Source organism: Cotesia typhae, unplaced genomic scaffold (genome assembly GCF_013202065.1).
Source record: "Cotesia typhae breed Kobodo isofemale line unplaced genomic scaffold, CoteBio_Ctyphae contig_25, whole genome shotgun sequence".
In the NCBI taxonomy this organism is placed as follows: domain Eukaryota; kingdom Metazoa; phylum Arthropoda; class Insecta; order Hymenoptera; family Braconidae; genus Cotesia; species Cotesia typhae.
In genome coordinates, this window is record NW_027423731.1 from 111,663 (window position 1) to 136,997 (window position 25,335).

General features: G+C 28.6%; 4 protein-coding genes across 6 annotated transcripts; 1 reads left to right on the plus strand and 3 right to left on the minus strand.

Moving 5' to 3' along the window:
- Positions 1 to 1,039: 1,039 nt before the first annotated feature.
- On the plus strand, positions 1,040 to 20,662 carry LOC141525122 (ubiquitin-conjugating enzyme E2 T). Of its 3 annotated transcripts, none has more exons than XM_074239472.1 (2): positions 1,040 to 1,482; positions 20,179 to 20,662. In XM_074239472.1, exon 2 carries the CDS (start codon positions 20,194 to 20,196, stop codon positions 20,659 to 20,661), a length of 468 nt encoding a protein of 155 aa, XP_074095573.1. In that variant the 5' UTR covers positions 1,040 to 1,482; positions 20,179 to 20,193; the 3' UTR covers position 20,662. The 3 variants fall into 3 exon arrangements, with proteins under 3 accessions (XP_074095573.1, XP_074095574.1, XP_074095572.1); XM_074239473.1 differs by having other exon boundaries at positions 1,040 to 1,478; XM_074239471.1 differs by lacking the exon at positions 1,040 to 1,482 and adding an exon at positions 18,814 to 18,958.
- LOC141525128 (uncharacterized) lies at positions 6,849 to 10,917 on the minus strand. The gene is made up of 5 exons (XM_074239481.1): positions 10,608 to 10,917; positions 10,291 to 10,388; positions 8,965 to 9,746; positions 7,459 to 7,788; positions 6,849 to 7,356 (listed from the first exon to the last, which is right to left on the minus strand). The coding sequence occupies exons 2-5, from the start codon at positions 10,365 to 10,367 to the stop codon at positions 7,106 to 7,108; spliced, it is 1,440 nt and encodes a 479-aa protein (XP_074095582.1). The 5' UTR covers positions 10,368 to 10,388; positions 10,608 to 10,917; the 3' UTR covers positions 6,849 to 7,105.
- On the minus strand, positions 11,675 to 18,437 carry Mcr (macroglobulin complement-related). Its single transcript, XM_074239478.1, has 5 exons — positions 18,185 to 18,437; positions 17,331 to 17,520; positions 13,227 to 17,253; positions 12,955 to 13,148; positions 11,675 to 12,831 (listed from the first exon to the last, which is right to left on the minus strand). Exons 2-5 carry the CDS (start codon positions 17,507 to 17,509, stop codon positions 12,348 to 12,350), a joined length of 4,884 nt encoding a protein of 1,627 aa, XP_074095579.1. The 5' UTR covers positions 17,510 to 17,520; positions 18,185 to 18,437; the 3' UTR covers positions 11,675 to 12,347.
- Positions 20,663 to 20,761: 99 nt separating the features above from the next.
- LOC141525121 (uncharacterized) lies at positions 20,762 to 23,699 on the minus strand. The gene is made up of 3 exons (XM_074239470.1): positions 23,370 to 23,699; positions 22,837 to 23,293; positions 20,762 to 22,767 (listed from the first exon to the last, which is right to left on the minus strand). The coding sequence occupies exons 2-3, from the start codon at positions 23,288 to 23,290 to the stop codon at positions 21,743 to 21,745; spliced, it is 1,479 nt and encodes a 492-aa protein (XP_074095571.1). The 5' UTR covers positions 23,291 to 23,293; positions 23,370 to 23,699; the 3' UTR covers positions 20,762 to 21,742.
- Positions 23,700 to 25,335: the final 1,636 nt, after the last annotated feature.

A 25,335-nucleotide genomic window follows, 5' to 3' on the forward strand; every position in this document is an offset into this window, starting at 1 on the left:
ATAAGAATGACATGAAAAAACCGCTATTGTTATTAAACAAACAGTACATCAAGAATACTATTATGATTCTAAAAAATATTTACTTGATGAATCAACATCCTTAATTAATTAGTTTCAAATCTTTTGCTTGCTTTGTTTTAAATATATATTAGGGTGTGCCAAAATATAACTTCCGTAAAGAACCTTTTAAAATTGGAATTTTGAGTTCCGCGGTTAACAGCAGCTGTATTTACGCATTTTCTGAAATATTTCGGGGTGAGAGGATTTATTTGATTTTCACAGAGTTTTTAACAGAAGATTTAATTGAGCACTTCCGGCCAAATTTGGAATTTTCAGAGGAAATTCCCAAACTAAGCTTCTATTAAAAATTCTGTGAAAATCAAATAAATCGTCTCACCCCAAAATATCTTAGGAAATGCCCAAACACCTCTCCTGCCAAAAGCGGAACTCAAAATTTTAATTTTAAAAGGTTCTTCATGAAAATTGAATTTTGGCACACCCTAATATATATATATATATATTGAGACCCTGATAGCCAGCGCTTTCTCAGTAAGTAGTTGGCTTCTAGCAATTACGGTTAACTTGACATCGAGTTAGCGGTAATTTTTTACATGACAACAGTTGTAAGCAAATTGACGGAAATCTACGGCCGAAACTTGAATACAAGTTAACAATCAAACTTGTAGTTAAATTTCCCTTCAACTTTATTACAATTTGACAGAAATACTTGTACAGCAAGTCTTGACGTCTGTTTGCAGAGTAAGTTATAGGTAACTAATAGTTAATCGCTTGCTTTACCAACTCTTTCCGTCAAGTTAGCTTCAAATTGCGGACGTAGTTTGACAGTAAGTTACAGGTAAGGTGGCTATCAGGGGACACTACAAAATGTCCCGACTTTATCAGCCTGGCGAACTACCACCCGAAATTTCCGTTACCGACACTAGCTAAAATAATAGGTAGTCCCGTGACGTCACAAGACGGCACGAGGAGGGGAAAAACGGTCATAAACCCCGAAACTTGAGCGGTGATCGACACTTCGATCTATCCCCCGGTGTCAACCACCACGTTAGATTTATCTTATAGTCATTCTTACCACTATACCACTATTACCACTATTAGGTGATTACTCACCAAAACTAAATAATTATTAACAACTATCACATCTATTAATTAATTAATAAGTTTATATCATCATTATTACTACTATTCCGTGTTAAAATATCATTGCGTTATTATAAATAATTAACCATCGACAACCTAGAATATTAGTAAAATATTCCTATTACAAATCTATTGTATTTCGTCACCGAATATAATAAATATATTTCAAGTGTTGAGTTAGTGAAATAAAATTAAGTTTGTTGCAATTTTGTTACCAATCAAGTTAATTTATCCACTATAATATTTACACTGCGTAATTTCATCTAATCAATTACAACACCAACCACGGAAGAAGGACCATCTGTACAGTAACTTTTGTAAGTAAGTAAAATAAATTTAACTGGCACACGTGGTAACTTATGTTCCACAATCTATCTAATCGAGCTCTCTTAAAACAAAAGACAATCATAAATACCTGAGCGGAATATCCCAGGGCAGTGGACCAAAATTATAAACTGTAACAGTTTTACCTGCTCAGGTTGGCCCCTAATCAATTTTTAAATTAACTAACAAAACTAACAACAATAAAAATTATCAGGGCGCCACCAGGATTATTAATCACGGTTCCTGGAACCGGTCCAGAGCTGAGAAAATCCTATCTTAGGGTAGAGAGAGTGGAGGAAGGTTGCTGTTAAATAATAAAAATTTAATTAACAAGATCGATCTATATTTATTAACAATAAAAATAAAACTTAACAGAGTTGGCTTAAAATTAGTTAACAAAATTTCATTCACACACACACTACCCACACTTAACAATATCTTAATCTCGACGAGCCCCTCCCGGCGTCTACCCGTTGATTTCTAACTTATTCTCAACGAGCCCCTCCCGGCGTCTACCCGTTGATTTCTAACACGTGCCCCTCCCGGCGTCTACACGTGACGCAGCTTATACACACTTTACTACAGAACAACAGCCCAGCGACGAAACATAGACCTAGATGTTCTGCAGCACACTCTCATAACCCACACCAGCTACAGCAGTAACGGCCCAGCGACGAAACATAGACCTAATCACTCTGCAACTCACACATAACCCACACTTGTCTCACACTCACACTACTAACTTGACTCTACTTTATAAATTTTACTTTAATAAAATTGACTGTAACAAATTCTAATTAAATATTTTAGATCAATTATTCAATCATTAGTAAATTAATAAAACGACAAACAATATTCAATTACAACCAATTCTCAAATTCTAATTGTTAATTTTAATTCCGTTAAAATATTAGATGGATTATAATTCCTCAGTAACTTGTAATCATGGTATTAACAATATACAATAACTATTTAAAACAAAAGGTCTTAATACCTTGAATTAACTTTTGATAATTAAATAAATCACAATATAAAATTCTCAATCACGTTCAAAATTATTAACACAAGTTTAATTAATGAATTCTGACTAAACTCTTACTGTGACAATTTTTGACTCAATTAACTAATTTCTAGGACTTAATGTCCACGCCGATAATTATCAAGTTTCAGTAATTTCAATTTGACTACTTCACGGACTTAATCCCAAAATTATTAAATTCATACTTGACGGAATAATTTTATAATATAATATTCTCCATAATTTTCCACTCTATATTATCCTCGATAATTAATTCTCAAATTAGAATTCTTAATAATTAATTCTTGATATAAAACATTATCACTAGCGTTCTACTCGTCTAGGAGAAGTAACTGGGTATTGGATAAACCGCGGTCCACTTCCTTCCCACAGAGCAATAATTGACACCTTGACGAGCAAAACGATGATCTAACTCACTCGTTGAGGATGAAGTACTAGTTGTAGTTGGCTTCCTTCGTCTCGTCACTACTCTCGGGAACGGTCCTTTTTGACTTCCGTGGCACTCAGTCTGGCGGTCACACTACTTCTCCCTGTTCCACTGCACGGCTCACCTATTTTAACCCAAACTCACCCCCTCCTATTCTCCCTTTAGGCCCGAAGATCGAGACGCGCCAGTGCTATGTCGAATAATTATCGATATTCGGTGACTTATCGATTAAGGGTAATTTTACCCTGTTACAAAACGAAATCCAGGCGACTATTTCTTATCCGCGAGATTTAGTGGCCTGGAAACTACCCTGATAGCCACCTTACCTGTAACTTACTGTCAAACTACGTCCGCAATTTGAAGCTAACTTGACGGAAAGAGTTGGTAAAGCAAGCGATTAACTATTAGTTACCTATAACTTACTCTGAAAACAGACGTCAAGACTTGCTGTACAAGTATTTCTGTCAAATTGTAATAAAGTTGAACGGAAATTTAACTACAAGTTTGATTGTTAACTTGTATTCAAGTTTCGGCCGTAGATTTCCGTCAATTTGCTTACAACTGTTGTCATGTAAAAAATTACCGCTAACTCGATGTCAAGTTAACCGTAACTGCTAGAAGCCAACTACTTACTGAGAAAGCGCTGGCTATCAGGGTAAGAATTTTCATAGAAGTAAAAATTCTAGTGTTTCAATATATATATATATATATATATATATATATATATATATATATATATATATATATATATATATATATATATATATATATATATATATATATATATATATATATATATATATATATATATATATATATATATTAGGTGGGTCAAAAAATCGAATAATTTATTTTTGACTTTATACTCTGAAAAATAGGTTCGTAGACACCTAAAAAGAATTCTCTCCAAGTATAAGCTCTTAATTATAACGGGAAGGTCCTCCGCTTTGCGGGTTTCTATTTTTTCGAATAATCAGATAAAAAAATTTATATCTCGCTTCCAACTGCTTGGAAAAATATTCCGTGGCATAGATTTTGTGAGAAATTGAATGCTTTACAAAAAAGGTCTCTTATGACTTTTTCAAAAACTCAACCGATTAAAAGATATTCATAGTTGAAGTTTGGCTATTTTAAGGAAAATATTCGTTTTTATTATGAATTTTATAAGTCGATGAAAAAAATTATTTCGGATTGCGGAACTCATGATTTTGTAGGAAATTTACTGCTCTACAAAAATGGTCTCTTATGATTTTTTGATTAAGTGAAGCCGTTACGAGATATTCATCGTCAAACATTAACGAATATCAATATTTCCAGTTTTTGATCAATAATTCGATAAATTTTAATTTAAACTATGAGTTTCAGGAAAATTTACATAAATTTGAGTTTCGATCGATAAAGAAATGTTATAAACAATTTTTTTAATATTGTTTTCAGTCTTGAGCTTGTTTGATTGCATTAAAACAAGAAATTAGAGCATTTTTTTCGACATATAGCCAATGATTAGTTTAATTTGAAGTGAATGACATATTTCTTTGTCAAATTTAATATGAAAAGTATTGAATCAAGTGAGAAACAACCAGTATTTAACTTTTTTATAGATAAATTTTTTATTGAATTATCAATTGCAATATAATTGTCTATATTTTTAACATAACAGTACGCTATTACTATAAATAATTTCTTTTATTACAATTTGGGAATGTTTTTTGATGTTCTTTGACAACTTGCAATAAGTACTGGAATTGTTCTTCATTTTTTGTCAAGCATTGATTATATTCACTGACTAATGCAACAGCTCGCTCTGCTGAATCATTGACAACTTTTAGTTGTTGAAAGTATTCTTTATTTTCGAGATAACTCTCATTAGTAGGCCATAATTCAACATCGACATCAAGAAAGTCATACGGTAGATCGAAGATTTTGAAAAGATTTAATGACTTTTAGACACAAAGTCACTCAGAGTTCTCTGCGCCAATGAATTCAAATCTTTTTAGCAATTACAAATCTTTTAGCTTTAGAATCTGTACCTTCACGAGTATTAACAGCTTCAACAATACGTTTTTTTACTTCTAATGGAACGCCATCGTCAAACAGTGATAAAATGGCAAGTTCATCGCTCAAATACCATAAGTGCGAAATCATTTTTTCACACGTAGCTGAAGAAATCAAAGGATTGATATGTTTGTACTCCAATAAATTTTTCATAAACTGCAAGTCATGATAAGCAGCAGTTGTTGCAGAAGTTGATGAAAACCAAGCTTTTAAATACAATGTGACTATAAAAATACAGAAATGACGAAGACCATGCAATTCTTTCTGAGAGAGTTTGAATTCATCTCTCTGAATAGATACATTTTCAAACTATAAATGGCCTTAGCCATCCATCTAGCATGATGAACAGCACCAGGACGTTTGAAAGAAATCTTTTCTTGAGGCATTTCTCCAAGGAAAATCAATGATAATTCCAATAATTCTTTATCTAACTTATTATAACATTTCTTTATCGATCGAAACTCAAATTTATGTAAATTTTCCTGAAACTCATAGTTTAAATTAAAATTTATCGAATTATTGATCAAAAACTGGAAATATTGATATTCGTTAATGTTTGACGATGAATATCTCGTAACGGCTTCACTTAATCAAAAATCATAAGAGACCATTTTTGTAGAGCAGTAAATTTCCTACAAAATCATGAGTTCCGCAATCCGAAATAATTTTTTTCATCGACTTATAAAATTCATAATAAAAACGAATATTTTCCTTAAAATAGCCAAACTTCAACTATGAATATCTTTTAATCGGTTGAGTTTTTGAAAAAGTCATAAGAGACCTTTTTGTAAAGCATTCAATTTCTCACAAAATCTATGCCACGGAATATTTTTCCAAGCAGTTGGAAGCGAGATATAAATTTTTTTATCTGATTATTCGAAAAAATAGAAACCCGCAAAGCGGAGGACCTTCCCGTTATAATTAAGAGCTTATACTTGAGAGAATTCTTTTAGGTGTCTACGAACCTATTTTTCAGAGTATAAAATCAAAAATAAATTATTCGATTTTTTTGACCCACCTAATATATATATATATATATATATATATATATATATATATATATATATATATATATATATTGATAATGTATATATATATATATATACTGATAAAAAAATTGACTTGACTCAAAAGCCAAACTCTTAAACCAAAAATTCCGTTTTGAAAAAAATAATTTTCTTGAGTCAAGAGAATAAATTCTTGAAACAAGAAAATTTTCTTAGACCAAGAATAATTTCTTACCTCAAGAATTTATTCTCTTCACTAAAGAAAATCATTTTCTTCAAAATGGTATTCTTCTGTTGTTGTATATTGCCGATTGGCGTCTGAACTTTTAAATAAATAAAATGAAAATTTCCACTTATTTTTCAATTTTAATTAAATATGATTAGCTTTATGCCGTATTTAACAAAATAATATCAGCTATTAATTTTTTTTTTTTAAAATACCTCTTAAACTTATATACTTTAATAATAGCTTCAAATTAAACGCTTGGATTGTTTTATACTATCAATAACTCAAATAAATTTCAATAAATAATACAATACAAATAAATCTGATTTTTGTCATTTGAAAATGTTTAATTATGGAATAATTAATTAAATACATTCGTGTAATCAACACACCAACAGGTATCATACAAAAATATACAAAAAATGTGCTTATTATATTATAAATTTCATCACGATTCAAAAAACTTTATAGATTTGCCAACATTTTTTTCATAATCAATACAATAGATGATATAAAAATAATGTATCAAAAAATCAATTACAAAATTATTATATTTTCCTCAAAAACTGTGAATTGTTCACAATTATTGTCCAGTTACAATTATAGATGAATCATCTTAATGAAAAAAAAAATTGTTAAAATATTTACTGATTATTAAATTTAATAAAGATTTTTTGGATTAAATTTTATACTTATTTAACAACCAGGATTTTTTGTGTCAACTGGTTTTTCATCAATTGTAACCAGATAAACATTGACAGGTTGAGAAGGTTTATTTTCTTGATTTGTTTGTTTTATGCTTTCAAACAATGAGCTGAAACGTGACCGGAACCAGAACGAAATCATAATCCAGCAACTTGCACATTTCAGCAAAATAGCTTCCCAGTTTTCGGTTGGATTAAGCGAAAAATACGCAGGATTTCAGATGAAGGTCTTTCTATCAAAGGGTCAAAGAAATATACGAGTTCAGCACTTCGTGCATCAGCCAAGTTACAATAGTGCTTTTTCATCAATGCTGACCACCAAAAGAATACAATAGAAATTAAACAAGGAATATTTAATCCCCAGCGAGATCGAAAATCAAATCCATGAAAGAGACTTAAAAATAGCGTGTTACCTGAAATTAAGCAAATTATTTATTTATATTTTTTATATAGCTTACATAATATTAATGAAAATTTCATTATTATTTTTTTAAATAATCTTTTGATTAACTTACGTTTCATATAGATTACTGTAGATACAAATATTTGGAAAAATACAACCAAAATTGGAAAATTTAAGCCTTTAGTTATAATTATTGACTCAAAGTCATACGGTGATTGAATGTCTTCTTCTCCATTAATATTGGGGATTATAGTTACATTGTGTTGACTGAATGCAGATTCGAACGTCGAAAATATTTTTTTAGGGTCAATACCATTAAAGGAGAGTATCATTAACGAACTTGCAGTGAAAACAATTATTTTCCAAATTGACACTAAAGCAAAAGTGTAATGTTTCACGGGTTCCAAATTTTTCCGAGCTTTCACAAACGGCGGAAGAAATCCTAGAAAAAAGTAAAAATATATATATTAGTTGGGAGCCGACTATTATCAAAAAACTATTTTAAAACAAGTTAATTGCCTAAAAAAATCCAATTTTGATTATTAAGGGGGAACAAAACTGTGACGATCGAAAAAAAGAGGTGATTTTCGGGAATTTTTTTGACAGGGAAAATAGAGGAATTTGGGGATCAGATTTTTTTTTATTTTATTAAGGGTACATTAAAGATTATTATCCTACATTTTTATTAAAAAACATTTAATTATTACAAAGTAATTAACGATCTCGTAGAGCACTAGAAAAAATTTCTCCTCCCATGGTCGGTTCGATAACTCGAAAACGGATCATGTGAAAATAAAAATTTAAATTGTTTTTTAATCCGTAAGGATGTAGTTATCGTCGCACGTACGGAATTAAAAAAATTTTTATTTTAAAGATTTTTTTAGCCGGGTTAAAACAAAAAAAAAAACAGTAAGAATAGTGAGAAAATTTTCAATCAGTCGCCAATTTTTTTAAATGAAAATTTTCTTAAAAAATAAAAAAGAAAATCTTTTTAAAATAATTTACTAAAATTATATTCATCAATTTTTTTGAGTGCGTATGAATAAGAATTTATCGCATTCGTCAATTATTGATTATCAGTTTCAAGACAACAATTGCAACATTTGTATCTACTAAATACAAATTTGAACCTAAGAACAAAGACAAAATTTTCATTTAAAAAAAAATGGTGACTGATTGAAAATTTTCTGATTATTCTAACTTTTTTTTTTTTTAACACGGCTGAAAAAATCTTTAAAATAAAAATTTTTTTAATTCCGTACGTGCGACGATAACTTTATCTTTACTGATTAAAAAGCAATTTAGATTTTTATTTTCAAATAATCCGTTTTTGAGTTATCGAACCGACCATGGAGGGGGAAATTTTTTCTAGAGCTCGACGAGATTGTTAATAACTTTTTAATAATTAAAGATTTTTTAATAAAAATTTAGGGTAATAATCTTTAATGTACCCTTAATAAAATAAAAAAAATCCGATTCCCAAATTTTTTTATTTTCCCGGTCAAAAAAATTCTCAAAAATCACCTCTTTTTTTCGATCGTCTCAGTGGTGTTCTCCCTTAAAAATACTATGAAAGAGTTCATTAATAACCAACTCATTACATCGTGAAATAACTTACCAGTAAAACTAAATTTAGAATCAGGAACATCTTGCCAAAATCCACCATGAATTAATGCCAATGCTAAAATCGTAATCCATGATGTACTGTTATTACGTTCCACTCCATCGAAGGAATAAAACATTGTATATGTTACATAATATGCCAAAACGATAATATCAATAATAACTAGTAAAATCTTAAACTTCAGATTCTTAATTCCATAAATCGTTGATATCATAGTATGTAATCCCCATTCAAAAATACACCAAATAAGAAACAAAACAAAAAAGTTTAAATTCAATTTTGGCAAAATAAAAAAGACCATTAGAGCTATTCCCAGTGCGTACAACGTTTCTGGTATAACCACTGATAAGAATTGTTTAACTGATGGCTTATTTTTGGACTTGTGAAAACATAGCATTGAATTGATTAATTCTGGTATTGTATATGCAATTATAATACACAAAATCCACATTATTCTTTCATTTTCTGACTGTATAATGGTGAAATTTTTCTCTTTTAGATTATGATAATAATAGTTGTCAACTGTATTAACAATACAAGAGCTTGAGACATTGAGTTCCATCTGTGAAGTCATTGATAATAATGATCCTCTGGCTGCGACAACGCTTACCAAGAATAATGATACAAATATTGAAAGTAAAACCAACGCCGGTGGTGTCAGTAAGAATAGTAAAGCCAAAAATAATATGAAATACAATAAACTAATCAGCCAACTGTTTAGTGACGGATAGTTTTCAAAAAACTTTATGGAATTTATCGAGTCAAATACTTGTTTTCTGTAAATAAATAAAAATACTTGTATTATGAATAATAGTATGAATAAATAAAATGACATTAAAGTTAGCAGTCACTTGATAATTTTTTAATTTTATTTAACAAATAAATCTTTTCTGAAAAAATATTTTTAAAAAATTGCATTCATATAATTTTTTAAAGTTTCTAAATGTCAATTTTTTTTTCTCATATATTTTTGCCATAATTTATTTGTTAAAAAATTCTAAAAATTAATCAATAGCTGCTAAATTAATATGACATTAAAATTAGCTGTCACTTGATCAATTTTTAATTTTATTTTACAATTAAATTAATAACAATAAATTATTTCCAAAAAATTGCATTTTTAATGTTTTAAAATTTCTACATGTCAATTTTTTTTTCTTATTTTTTTTTTGCCATAATTTAATTGTTAAGAAAAGTCCTAAAAATGATTAAATATCTGCTAACTTTAATGACATTAAATTAATTCTCATATAAATAAAATACTTATAATTTTTTTTTTTTTTTTTTTTTTTTAATAGGTCGATTTCTTATGATACTTACCGATATTTCTGATTTTTTAACAATGGAGATTCATCTTCAGGCTTGCTTTTGCCCTGATACGATTTAGCAGCTGTCATTTTTACTTGCTTTTTTTTATCCTAAAACCAAGAAATATAAAATTTTAATACTTTTCGTAGTTTTTATTTCATCTAGAAAATACTTTTCACAATTTATCTACGTCTTTTATATTTTATATAACCACACTTTTAAATTATTATTTAATTTTATCACGGTGTCTACTCAATATAGAATTTAACAACTATTATTGTTGTTATTAATTACTTAATTAAAAATGTAAAAAAATTTTAAACACATACCTGCGATTATTTTATTAATGTTCAATATTTTATAAATTAAATATAATTTTTGGGAAATATCCTTGAATAAATAAACTGCTACGCACTATATGGCGCACAAAGTATATTTTAACCTGTATATGTGTGAGACTGTGAGTTACATATTTACTTGTAACTGAGGCATCATCACTGTGTAAATTACTTATACTGTACTGATGGGTTTTACCAAATTTTATGACATGGAAATGTATCAGTATATGTTTATCCGGAAACTCAAGTTTTGGATCTATTTAAGTACTTCACTAACGTATGGACATACATACACTACATATTAATCCGACCGATCTAGTCAATGTTAAAAAAAACACCGTTGATGACGTCAACGTTAATAATAAATAATTATTTCCTCTATTATCATTATCAATCCATCAAAAATTTGTTTTATGTGTTTGATAACAACCATTAAAACAATGACACTGAAGTTGACAGGTATAAAAATTTTTTTTAGACATTTACAGCAATTAAATTATTATAAAAAAATTAAATTAAAAAGTTTCACATGTAAAAATTAATTAAAATTACAAGTAAAAATTTTTAGAAGCAGTTTTTATTGTAATTAATTTATTAAAAACATTTTTTAAATTAACAGCTGACTGCTAACTTCAGTATTATTTAAAACAGTTATTTATAATTCAAAAACTATATTATAATTAATCTTACAAATTAAAATACAGCATTGAAAAATTTCAAAGTATAAGTCTAGAGGATTTTAGAAATAAATGATTCAAGAAACAAAAATTAATAACTTTTTTAAAATATTTATTTTTTATACAAAGATTATAAAATTAATTTATAATTTATTGGGCGGCATAAATTTAATATATTGTAACAATATAATAAGAGTTACAATGAGTAAACAAGAAATACTTGAACTTGTAGTTGTACGTTTAAAATTTTTGTTCAATAACATAAAATACAATTATTTAGTAATTCTTAAAACTAGTTTTTAACATACAAATGAACACTCGAAACAATAGTTTCGATGAAAAAAATAATTAATATTTAAAATAATTTCATGAATAAAAATGGACGGTTTAAAAAATAACTATATTACTTTTAAAAATACATTACAATAACAAGTATATAGAAAATTTTGCCATGTTAATTTTCAATATATAATTTTCATTTTCATGAAAAATAAATTGACTTAAATAATTATTATCTAAATTTTTTAAATATTTTTGATCTATAAAATATTTGTTGTAAAACACATTAATACTCGTGTTTACGTAGACGGCTTAAAGCAACATGTCAACATAAGTATATTTTTTCTTCTCTTTCCAATTGAAAATATCAACTACTATGTACAAGTTGCCAATTCAGTAAACCAGTATATATAATTAAACATTTTCATTATTGTATTTAAATACTAATATTAATTATATATTTCTATGAAATTCTAAACCGTATAAAAAAATTATTAAAAGTAGCACTGTACATGAATATAAAAAATTAATATGTGCGTATTCCGAATAATTAACATTCTATACTAACGTTTATCATTTTCTTTAGTTAAAAAAATAATTTAAAAACTAACATTAAATATTTTTTTTTAGTTTTAAGAAGGCAACTTCGGTATACATTTTAACATCAATGATGTTACACAATGAATTTTTTTCAGATTTTGATTGCGGATGATTAATAAATTTCTTTTGTACTCATCCTTAATTTAAAATAAAAAAAAAATAATAATTTAGTAGACTACCCAACACTAAATTCTTGTGTTTTAAGAAATCTTACAGTCGTAAAAATAACTGAAATTATAATCATAAATACTTCAGGTGAAGACAATGCTATGGCAGCATTATAAATTGGACAATATGGACATTGCGAGCTACCACAAACTTCGCAGATGTTTAAAAGATATGTTGACAATGCATCAAATATAGTTTCATTAAAACGTTCAGGTGCATAATAATCATAAACTCTAACCGCTAAATAACGCGACATATTTGCGACAGGATACCACCTCTCAATTGTGAAATTCACACAAGTTTCTTCGTTATCCAAATAGTCAAAATAAAACAAAACCTTTTGCTCTGCAAATCGCGCTCGTTGTAAATTTCTTACTTCTCTCGCTCGAACATATGCATCCAAATTTTGTTGTTGAATAATATAACCCGTTGGTATCGTTACATCCAATATAGCCATTCCAGATCTTTCAGACTCGTTGAAGTTAGTCCACCTTTAAAAATTAAAATAAAATATTATATCCTCTTAAAATTTTTAATTTTAATTTCACTTCGGAAAAATAATATTGTTCAAGAGAAAACACGATACAATTAAAAAGTATTATTATTATCATTACCTTTGACAACTAAGATAATTAATGTGAGACTGATTTCTTCCGTAAGAATTGTGTCTGACAACCAAATCAAATGCTTTCACTGGTGGCTCTGTTTGGAATTTTTTCAAATCAACATTATATTGCACTGACATTTGAACAATTATATATCCAGATCCTGTGATATCAAATTGTACTGTTCCCCATGCTTCAGGTACCTAAAATAAAATATTAAGAAAATTATAATAACATTTTTTTTTTTTTTTTTTTTTTTAAATAAAAACAAATAAACTTACTTCAAAGCTCTGCAACTTGGCAATATTTTTATTATTAATATCAAATCTTTTAACACCTCCTTTTAAAGCTGTTGGTTCGACTTTAACAGTTAATTCAGTAACTTCACGAAGCCTTGATGCAGACGTATACTTCATGAGAGCCTTCATTGCCCACATGGTGTCTTGAGTTGATGCCCAACCACCGTCAGTAAGTCGTTGTGAATTTAACCATTTAACTATTCCATCGGCCTTATAATCTTGACTTCGTTCAACGTACAGTAAAAGAGCATATGCCGAAGTTTCAATGTTTTCTGAATCATATGCATATGGTAATCTTGGTAAACCATAGGGCCTATTGTTTTCTGACTTAGTAGGTAATGGTGGAAGACGCTGACGAGCCCAATACAGAAATTCTTCTTCTTGAATTTGCCGTTGATTTAGCATATTAAATGCCATCTCTGAACTAGGAGATTTAGCAAGGGAGAGAGCATAAGCGACAATAGCAATTTCATAAGGTGACCCGTGTTTATTTACATGATTTAAATTTATTTCAAGCCATCTTACTGCTTTGGCTTGACTCAATGCAATCCTAGTACCAAGTTCTCCTGATATATCTTTTACTGCAACTAGTGTCATCACGACATGAGCAGTAAGACTAATATTTCTATGTCGTATGTAATCAAATTCATCAATATATGACGTGTTGACTTTTCTATCCGGTAACCAGGTTATTTCATAAAATGCTCCTTCTGGTGACTGATAATCTAAAAGCCAACTAACAGAAGCTTCAATAACTTTTGGATCAATATAAATATAATTTTCCCATTCAGCAAAATTAGCTTCTTGGAAAATACGAGCACAGAAAGCTGTAAGCCATACGCTAGATGCTGATTGATTCCAATCACTTCTGAATAAACTAAAAGATCCATTAGGATTCATAAATGATAATTGTCGTTGATATGCAACATTCATGAAATTAAAGCTTGTTCTTTCTTGTTTCAAATTTCTTTGATTTATGTATCTCAAATGAAGAGTTGTATACATGTGGACAGCAAAACTGAACATATTTTGTTCAGCACAATCCATGGGAAGTCCTAATAAACTTGTTGAATTTACTGGCATCGTAGGAAAAATAGGACCAACTACATCACCCACAACACTTATTTTTGCTTTATTTGAACCATATACGTAGTAACGATCTTCTGCATAAGTAACTTCTGGTGTTACTGTAAGATTTACATGCATAAAGCGTAAAGCTGAACCTCGAGTACTCAAATCTAATAAAACTGATTGATGTCGGTACTGAGGAATTCCATCAGATTCAACGTTAATAGTACGTTCAACCGTGTCTTTGCCTATTATTGTCAGTGCATAAACCTTAACTTTAATATCACCTAAACGAACGGGTACAATTGGAAGATATACAACCACTGCATCTTGAGCAGGGATCCAAATAAAGAATTGATGCTCTCCAAATGTTGTTCTTGGGTTGTATGATCTAACTATACCATCTTCTTCTACGTGAACAAATTTATAATCACGTGAATCAGCTAAAACCACCGTCGCCTCGATGTTATATGATAAATAATTAAATACAGATACTCTTACACCAACTTGTTCACCTTGACGACAGTGATTTGGCATTTCAACATTGATAAAGAAAGGTAATACACCAGTGTATTCAATTGCTTTTGGTAACATACCAAAACCTTTTGTTGGGCTCATACTGAAAGCAGTTACCATCCAATGTACAGGTCTGCGTGGCACATCAATATTAAATATGTAACGACCATGGGGACCAATATTGATGTCTTTCCATAACCATACGTTTTCATACTGTCGCTGGATTCTGTTGAATCGATTCTTACGGAAGAGATTCAAGTCTGTTAAATTGCCAGTTTTACACCTGGCTTCATCGGTACCATCATCACAATCAAAGAAACCATCACACTGTTTTTCAATCCTGTAACATTGTCCACTCAAACATTCCGCACGCCCTTGTGTCCGATTACAATTGTCAGGTCTTCGATGAATATTAGCATCTGTAAATACAACTAATCCAATGTAGTCAAATGTTCGATTAACGTCAATTCCAAAGCTTGATGATGGAAAGAAAACGGCCTCATCGGGATCACCGCTGTGGAAGACCCATGAGTGAGTATGAGTGCCATTTGTATCTTCACCAAAATATGACATTTTAGAAATTACATTTGCGTAAGTAAGCTCATTGCCAGCTTGCATTGAATAAAAAGCACGATCAGTTCCTGATAGCCCGACGTAGGAACCTGGTTCACCATAAATTGCTACTTCTACTTTTTCACCTGTCTTTGCTTTTTTATTGTTAATGAAAACAGTAAAGTTATTACCAGAAATACCGTTCACGGGTATTGTTAAAGAATCCGCAACAACTTGACCGTGTTGACCAACCTGATAAACGACAGCAGTAACAACAGGTGCCATTTCTGAACTCAATGGAATAGAAAATGTTCTAATATTTGGTTCCATAATATCTTGACCAGTCAAAAGTATTGTTCCTTTAGACATTATAATGTAATTAAATGTTTCAACATAGTAATTTGTTTGAACATGTAATACCAAGTATTCACCAACTTTTGGATGCTGTGTCGATGTTGATAATTTTATATGTTTATTTTCTGGAGAGTCATGAGCCAAAAGAAGTATTTCAGTATTCGCTCTTTCTCCTTCTCCGTCAAGAAATGAAGCATATATTTTGACTGACTTGACATCATTGAGAATGTGTTGAATCTGTTTAGGATTGTCAAATCCTAATTGATGTCTTAAGTCAATTTTCATTGGCCACACAGCTTCGTGATCTAAAGAAACGTGAAGATTTGGAAAATCTATAGTTCTATGACTTCCGCTTTTAGATTCAACATCCGCACGTACTTCCATCAACGTGTGCTCCAATTTATACTTGGATAATGCTGAACCATCATGATATGAAGCAACAATATTTAATGAGTATGGCATAGCTGGTTTAAATACTTGAGGTGAACCTCCAGAAAAATGTATACGTACAGTAGAGTTGAATATTCTAGCTGTTGAATGGCCAACAATAACTTCATTTAAAAAGCTTTCACCTATCGTTGCAACGATATGTACTTCTATTCCTTCATTAATAGATGACCGTGTTAAAATTTCCTGCATTGGCCACTGGAATCTGTAAGTACCATTGAAAAATCTCATAACCTGATAATCTCTATAATCTTCTGGCTGTTTGAACCAAGGTGGATAATATTCATTGAAAGTAAAATAAAATTCTGAAGATGGTAATTGTGATGATCGATACGCATTTAGTGGCTTTACTATAGCTTTAATAGTCAAATTTCCCTTTACTGGTGCACCTGATGTATAATTTGCTTGAATTACTCCATGAAGAAATTGATCTCTATCAAAGAAAAAGGCAGGCATTGTCACATTAACTTCAAAACGTGTCTGATAATATTCTTCCACTGTAAAATTTTTAGTTTCTATTTGTCCTTCAGTTTTAACAACAATTTGCCAATCACCAAAAATCGGCTGATCAGACAACTGATATTTCATAGAAACTGTACCAAGATTACTTTGTTGACTGAGCCATCGCCGCATAATACGCCCTTGCGGATCTTGCATAAAAATATCAACAGGTTCAATTAAAGCTTTTAATTCAGTATTTATTGGTACTGCTCTAAAACGTACTGTTTGACCTTGCATGTAAACTGGCTTGTCCATTTGAATAAATATCGTCATAGTTCGTTGAGAATATATGAGTTTTGTTTCGTTAAAAAAAGCTTGCCCTCCAGTTAAACCGTTGTAGAGACCCTCCACTCGAAGCTTGTATTCAGCTTTATTTTTTTCATGAGGTATCTTAATCATTAAATTTTCCGGAATACCTTCTTTTATTTCTTTATAATCAGATCCCACTTCAACACCATCGCGTTGAATTGACGCCCGAACTGTCATCGGTAACACACTTTGGAGTACATCAACTACCAATCGGTATATTTGTCCCGGTCGACACAAGCGAGATGCCACAACAAAGTAAGTTCTAGAAAAAATTTTTAAATTAGTTCTAAATAACACTGTCATTAATTTTTAGTTAATTAATTTTTTTATTTTACTTACGCTTCTTTGAATATCACATTTTCATTTCCTCGGGGAAATGAAAATCCTGGGTTTTGATCCCTTGTATTGCTTAATTCGTCATACCGATTGTTCCATGGTGATTTTGACGATGTTTCGTATTCATTTGATGAAAATTGGCCATTTATTGGTGCCAATAACAAAAATATTAAAAACCACATTTTTTGGATTTCTGTAAACAAATGTAAAAATTAATTTATTTAAACTTATGACTTATGTAAATAAAAAAACAAAAATGACAATTTCATCAAATAATTAAAACACACAATTACACCATGTATTGTATACATTTGATTCATTGATACATGACGCGCCCAAAGTACTTAAATATAATGATAATAAATAATGATTATATTACAGTTTCTCTCTTTATTACCGATGCACACTCTGCTCCTACTTTAATCACACGCCCACACTAGTATTTACTTATTTATTTATTTATTAATAAATAAATATATTTTTTATGAAATTAAAAAAAAAAAACTAATGTTAATTTTTAATTATTAAAAAATTAAATTTATTTATTGTGATTCCGACATTAAAGTACTATCAAGTGATATTAAAATAATTAATAAAAATAATGATTATATGCGGCATGATACGTGTGCATACGATGACTCAAATTGTTGATACATTTCCATCTAAAAACTTGTCAAGTAGACACACCCTCCATTTCCCATCAACTATAAAAAATTTTTAATTGTTTTACTGAACACTAATAAAAAATAAAATTTAACCTGTAAAAAATAAATGAAATTATGGTATTTTAAATAAAACCAATAGTAAAAACTTAATTGTATACATGAGGTAAAAGAATGGTTAACGCCCAAAGTTACCTGTCGTTTCAACGGACGAGTCACTTGCGGTTATTCTCAACCTTACGTCTTCAAACACAAACACTTGCTGATGCTCATTTAATTAACGGATGAGAAAACAATTTATATACTCAAATAATTTTAATACTTATCAACAAAACTCTTATAATAAAACTGCAGTTTGTACCCAAAATAATATTATAGGATTTAATTCATATCTTTAGGCACTGATGAGAATTTAAAGATTATATGAACCAACGTTCCTCGGCGCTGACACTAGCGCACTCCTACATCAGAAACAACGCAACAACCATCTCCCACTTTTTTAATATTTTCTCTTTCCATTGTACACGTGACCTATTTGTCTCTCTGTTAGTTTAATTAGTTTCTTTATTTAATAGAATGTATAGATATAGACAATTTAACTATAAGGATGAATCATTTTTAATTTTTTTTATTTTTACACACTAAAGAAAATTTTTTTTTTTTTAATTTTCTCTTAATCATTATTTTACTACGAATTTTGTTTATTATTTATAACTAAAAGATGAAATATTGCATTCAATCAAAAATAGAAGTTGCGGTTAATTTTTTGCAAGAAATTTTAAACAGAGCATGTAAATTTTTTGTAAATACTGCGACGCCACCTACAGTGGCTGTGATGTAACACAAAACTGAAAAGTACCGCATGTGGTTTTGTTTATAAATTCACCGCTCATAATTATTGACACAATAGAAGCTAAGATAATTAATTAAGTCATTATTTAATTAATTAACAAAGCTTGAGTAAACGGGGTAAGTTGCCCTATAATGACACAGAAATCAGTACACAGCTGACAGTTTTTTGGTTTTAATTAATAAATAAATTAGTATAAAAAATAATATTGCAAAACATTTGCGTAATTTTTTTTTTTTTTAATTTCTACATCTAGAATGTTTTTTCTAAATTCTTACTGTAATAATTTATTTGTTAAAAAATTTGAAAACTTTTAATTTAAAAAAATGCTTAAAAATAAATATTAGTTGTTACAATGCTTACTATTATTCTCAAAATCCAGATATTATAAGGTAAAATACCATGAGAATCATCAATTCAGCAGATAATAATTAATTTAAAAAATTTTTTTAACAAATAAATCATCGCAAAAAAAAATGAGAACAAAAAATTGACATTTAGAAAATTAAAAAAGTAAAAATGCAATTTTTCAGAAATAATTTTTAGGAGCAAATTTATTTATTAAAAAAATTATAATAGTGACAGCTAACTTTAATGTCATTAAAATACCCAGTTATTGACACTTGCAATTTTATTCTAATTAAAAAAATTAAATGTTCTCGTAATATCAATTATCTTAAAATTTATAATTCAAAAATTATATTTATTAATTTATTAGAGTCGATTTGTCTTAATTAATTAAAATAAAATTGCCAGTGTTAATAACTAGGCCAGTGTCAATAATTGGGTCTTTTGCCTTAGGTCATGTGGTAAAAATTTGTACTGTAAAAAAGAGAAATACAACTTTAATGACGACAAAAAATAAAACTAAAAAATTTTCGAATGCGTCATTTTAACAAGTTGAAGAATTAAAAATACTCAATGGGTCTACAATTTTAACACATAATACTTACATTTTTTCAAATTTCACTTAATACTATTTTGATTAAAAAGTGTGAAAATTAAAAAATTTTCGTACAATTCTCTATAATTTAATTGAACTATTACTTTACTAATAATAATGACACTAAAATTAACAAACATTTGACAATGTTTAAGATTTTTATTTAAAAAATTAAGTAGTAATGAAAAAAAAAAATTCTTCTTAATTCCAGATGTAAGAATTTCAAAAAACTATTACTTAATGGATTTTTTAAAAATGTTTTTTTAGTACAAACTTATTTTTTAAATAAAACAACAACTATCGGGTAACCGTTGATTTCAGTATCATTAATTTTAAACGCGATAGTAAAAAATTAAATAAATTTATTCTACTGATCAATAAAATATTTTTTTACAGCAGTCAACTGAAAAAATGCCACCACCAGGGAACAAACGATTAACAAGAGAGCTAGAAAAGCTTATGAAAAATCCTCCAGAAGGAATAGCATGTTATCAGAAAGATGATAAAATAAATCATTTGATTGTGACTATTTTGGGTCCAAATGGTAGTCCCTATGAAAACGGAGTTTTTAAACTAGAAGTCGAAGTTGATGATACTTATCCATATGAACCACCGAGGATGAAGTTTGTTACACCTGTTTACCATCCAAATGTTGATACAGGTGGTAGAATTTGTATGGACTTGTTAAAAATGCCGCCTAATGGTGGATGGAAGCCTACATTCACATTAGAAAATCTATTTGTTGCCGTACAATCGTTACTGGGCAATCCAAATCCAGATGATCCATTGATGCCAAATATCGCAAATGAATATCGCTTCGATAAAAGTGAATTTGAGAGAAAAGCTCGTGAGCATGTACAAAAACATGCAAGGATTTAATTATTACTTTTTTATATTTTATATATTTACTAAATGAATCATTTTCTAAAATTTTTACAGAATTATATACGACGTTAACTTAAATTAAATACTCACAAAGTTCATTCATGTAATTTTTTATTAAATATGTAATATACAATAGGCAACAAATTAATCACTTAAATCTTTAATCTAAACAATGAGCAGATATATTAACATAAATGCAAGTTAATGCAACTGGCCTTCGACAATTTCACATTATACAGCAGTAATTTCTATCACATTTTTGTTAAATTTTTAGCTAATATTTTTTTTATTATTTTGAACCTAAACTTTTTTACAAATCCAGTTCGAATACAAAATTTATTAATTTAAAATTAATTAACTTATAATACTTTTATAACTAAATAAAATAAGAAAATAAAGTATTATTAATTTTTCTAATTTATAAATAAAGATAAAGAATTATTTAATTAATATTGAATAATTTTTTTTTGTTCAAAACATCCCACTCAATTTACATATTTGCGAGGAATGTTGATAGACATTACAAAAATGATATATATAGGCACAGAGCGAAAGGCAGTGAATAGTTAAGATATATTATAAGAAACCGAAAATAAAATAGAAGCTTTTTTCATAAGATATTTTTTTGATAAATATTGATATGTATATTATATAGTATATGTATATAATTTGTTCTGGTAAAATTTCGAATATCATTTATAATAAAATCTTTTGCAAAAGAAAAAAAATGAAAAAATATAAACTTGAGGAATTTTTTTCTTGAGAAATATTTGTACTTCATTTTCCTGAATGATATGAGACATTTTTTTACTTTGTATATGTATTAATTTGAGCGAGATATGGACTTTAAATACTTTATATATGATTGCTATATAATTTATTTAATTATTAATAATTGGTAAATCGTAAATTTTCGAAGTTTAATTTCCGTTTATTTTTGTATATACTTGGCACTCTAAATTTTACCATAAAAAATAGGCCAAATAAAATAATTATCACTGAGGCCACAATAGTTTCACAATTGTCTAAATATAACAGAGCAATAAAGTATTTAAAAAATTTCCTACTTGACATATTATCGCATAACCATATAAATGTCTTCTTCGTGAGAAACTAATTGTTTTTTTTCTTGCTCTGCAGAAAAATCTTTGGGTCTTGGTGACATTGGAACATAGTCAGAATGCTCAGATGTCGCATATACTGGAAATAAAGTTTTTTGTGAAGATCCTAAATTAATATCAGTCAATGGTGTGTTTGATGTCAATAATTTTGAATTATCTTCATGACATAATTCCTCATCACTGAATACTCCATTTTTTGAAGAGTCAGAAACACACCGTGTTCGAGGAGGTAGTGGTGGTGGTATACGACTTTTATTATAACAATTAAGTTTAATGTCACTAAGATTCTCATATAGATGTAAATTATCCATACTGAGTTTATTGTCATAATGATTCTCCACAATTTCTTCATAAATACCTGAAGCTGCTGACAAGTTAGACACTCTTTTATGCAGAGGTTCTTCGAGCTCTTCTAGACTTGCACTAATATTTGATAAATTAGCAGGCTCAGTTTCATAGACGTTATCCACAGCTCGCATATAATAATCTAATTTATCCTCATTTATCTTTCGTAACGTATTACCAGAATCACTAGTATCGGTAAACATAAACTTTCCCTCGCGTTCCAGCCTTGGTTGTAACAACAACAATCCAGCATTACTAATATTTGATACTTTATTTTTTATAGTTAAATTTCCCGTTTCATTATCATTTGTAAATCTCAAATCACCTTCGCTCAAGCTTAAAGGTCTAATTATTTCGACTTTGTTAATTTTATTAAAAGGCTCACGGCCTTGTTTCACTAAACTCTGTAATAATTGACTCGCATTTAAACAAAATATATAAAGTTCTCCAATACCACCGCGAAATGATTTTGTTGTATGAATGACACAAATTCTTTTCACATCATCCGGATGACCAATGGTTGCTAAATTAAATTGATTCATTTCAGTCCACTCTAAATGTTCAATAATATTGCCATTGTGAACATCTTTTAGAAAAATTCCACAGCGACTAGCAACTAAATCTCCATGTAAGCCTAAAAAATTTCACCATTAGAAATTGATTATTAAATTATTGTAAAAAATTATAATATTTAATGTCTTACCTGTTAAACCAGCGGACCTTGAATGAGTATTATCAACCATTGAAATATTGAATGTACCGTCTAAAAAACGACATCGTCGAGGTTTTAATAATTCTCTAATATTAGCCATCCATCTCTGTGTTTCTGATTCAGACATTCCACTTAAATAAAGAAATGGTTTTCTTTCTTTGGCAGGAAATATACCAAATGCATATGATTTTGTTCGAGATTCTGTGCGGCATATTATAGAATCAGATGGAATTTTAATGGTGTTACGATATGCATTTAAACCATCAATGGTGAGTCCACGCTCCAATTGAACCTCAGCACCTAATCCAGGTCCTAATTTACGTACAGTGCACCAGTGTCGTCGCCAAGTTTTCCATGAAACAAATGATCTTTTTCGCATTAAATTTCCAGGTAATTTTGCATCCATAAATCCACAGAGTTCAGCATAACTGTCCATTTTTTTCATTGGCTAATAATTTAAAAATTTTTATTGCCTCTCAATACAATCACTAATTCTTAATTAATTAAAATTTTAAATTACTTACCGTCAATTTATTGATAAATTTTTAGTCATCTATTTAGAATATATGATGTATAGTTATTTTTTCTTCACAGAACATCAGAAAAACAAAATAATCACACTATAGAACACATGTAATTATTTATGTATATAAAGTTTAATGAACTTTGCCAATTTTATCTTCTAAGATTTAATAAATACAATATCAATAAGTTAAAAATAAAATAAATATAACTCAAGTTTAATTTAAATAATTTGCTAAATTTAAATAAAATTATTATAATGAAGAATACAGTTAGGCAGTAAAATGTTTACTAAAGTAAGCCAGGTATAAACTAATGGGAGAATTAACTATGGACTACTACTATCCAAACGGAAGATTACCCCCTCTTTTTTGTTTCCAGGCATCCAGCAAAACTCAGTCAGCCCTACCTGTACTGTGTATGTGTATGTGTATGCTGTGGTGGATCGATTCACAAATGTATACACACTACAAAAGGGCAATGGAACTCCCCAACACTTGCTCACTTTGATTTTCTCCCAGGTGTCGCTGATAAAGTTTTTATCCTGCCGTTGCTGAAGGTAATAATATATTTAGATAATAAATAAAATAAGTCACGTTCAACCGTTCCTTTCGACTGATTTTTAATATAACACGTCCTTTATTAAATACAAATTGTCGCTTTGAATTTCTTCCGTGACTTCCGGACCGTTACGGTCTTCACTAAAATACTTTCTAAATTAATTTATTTTTTTTTTTAACGTCATAATTATTCACAAATTATCTATCAAAAATTTTATCAAAACACCTAATTTATTTTTAATTATTTTCTACGCCCTCTGATGATTCATACTATCATGCAATTTAAACTATGACATTTGTGTGATGACTCATACTCAAAAGGACCTTATTAAAAAAATTATTGCAATCATTTTTTTAAATTAGGAATTCGTTTATTTTGAAATTTTTATGAAACTTATTAAGTGTCAAAAAATAAAATCTCGAAAAAATACGCATTGAAAATATTCGTTAATTTTTACTTGAAGATTTGAAAGCAAGGAAGTTTTATCATGAACAGTTTGTATTTCTTTAATAAATATGTCAGAGATTTTAAAAAAGAATTTTTTTAAATCATTGTTTGTAAAATTAAATTTTTAATATTGAGCGCGAAAAAATAATTTTAAATATCACGGAAAAGATCGGAAACACCCGAAGTTTTTGACGTCACGATATAGTATTAGCTGAATTCTTTTGCCGGCTGTAAAATATACAGATTACAGATTAGGTTTGACAAAAATCTTATGAAATTACGAAAAAAATTGTTTATTTTTTCATTTTTTAAGTTGCTTATAAAATTTGAAATTTTTTGTCTGAGAACTGCAACAGCTTGATTTTTATAATTTGCGGTGAAGACTTAAAAATAAATTTAAATGCAAAATTTTAGTCATCCAAAAAAATAAAATAGGTTTTTTTATAACACTGAAGTTGACAGATATTAAAAATTTTTTTGGAATTTTATAGCAATTAAATTATTGAAAAAAAATTAAATTAAAAAGTTTCACATGTAAAAATTGATAAAAATTATAAGTAAAAATGTTTAATTACATTAAAATTAGCTGTCACTCGACAATTTCTTAATTTTCTTTAACAAAAAAATTAGTTCTAAAAAATTATTTTTAAAAAATTGCATTTTTAATTTATTAAAATTTCTACAAGTCCATTTTTTTAATAATTTTTTTGCTATAATTTATTTGTCTAAGAAAATTTAAAGAAAAAGGGTGCGTGTACTTATGTACACGTGTAAGAAGTTATACTTCTTTGGCATAATAATTTTAATAGTTTTTTAATACTTTTAACATTTAAAAAAAAATAGTTTTTGATTGTATGCAAATAATTAATTACAATAAAATAATCCAAGACTAGAAAAGGAGTTATTATAGTCAATAAAGTTCAGTTTACATTTGAAAAATTAAATAAATAAATATTTATT

Bases quoted from the DNA above. Each gene is read 5' to 3' on its own strand.
- LOC141525128 (XM_074239481.1), bottom strand. From the start codon at position 10,367: ATGACAGCTGCTAAATCGTATCAGGGCAAAAGCAAGCCTGAAGATGAA. The intron at 9,747-10,290 runs GTAAGTATCATA...ATTTATTTACAG, and splicing joins TTAAAAAATCAGAAATATCG to AAAACAAGTATTTGACTCGA. The intron at 7,789-8,964 runs GTAAGTTATTTC...ACTTTTTTCTAG, and splicing joins TTCTAAATTTAGTTTTACTG to GATTTCTTCCGCCGTTTGTG.
- Mcr (XM_074239478.1), bottom strand. From the start codon at position 17,509: ATGTGGTTTTTAATATTTTTGTTATTGGCACCAATAAATGGCCAATTT. The intron at 17,254-17,330 runs GTAAGTAAAATA...AATTTTTTCTAG, and splicing joins AATGTGATATTCAAAGAAGC to AACTTACTTTGTTGTGGCAT. The intron at 12,832-12,954 runs GTAATGATAATA...TAATTTTTAAAG, and splicing joins AATTATCTTAGTTGTCAAAG to GTGGACTAACTTCAACGAGT.
- LOC141525122 (XM_074239472.1), top strand. From the start codon at position 20,194: ATGCCACCACCAGGGAACAAACGATTAACAAGAGAGCTAGAAAAGCTT.
- LOC141525121 (XM_074239470.1), bottom strand. From the start codon at position 23,290: ATGAAAAAAATGGACAGTTATGCTGAACTCTGTGGATTTATGGATGCA. The intron at 22,768-22,836 runs GTAAGACATTAA...GAAATTTTTTAG, and splicing joins AAGGTCCGCTGGTTTAACAG to GCTTACATGGAGATTTAGTT.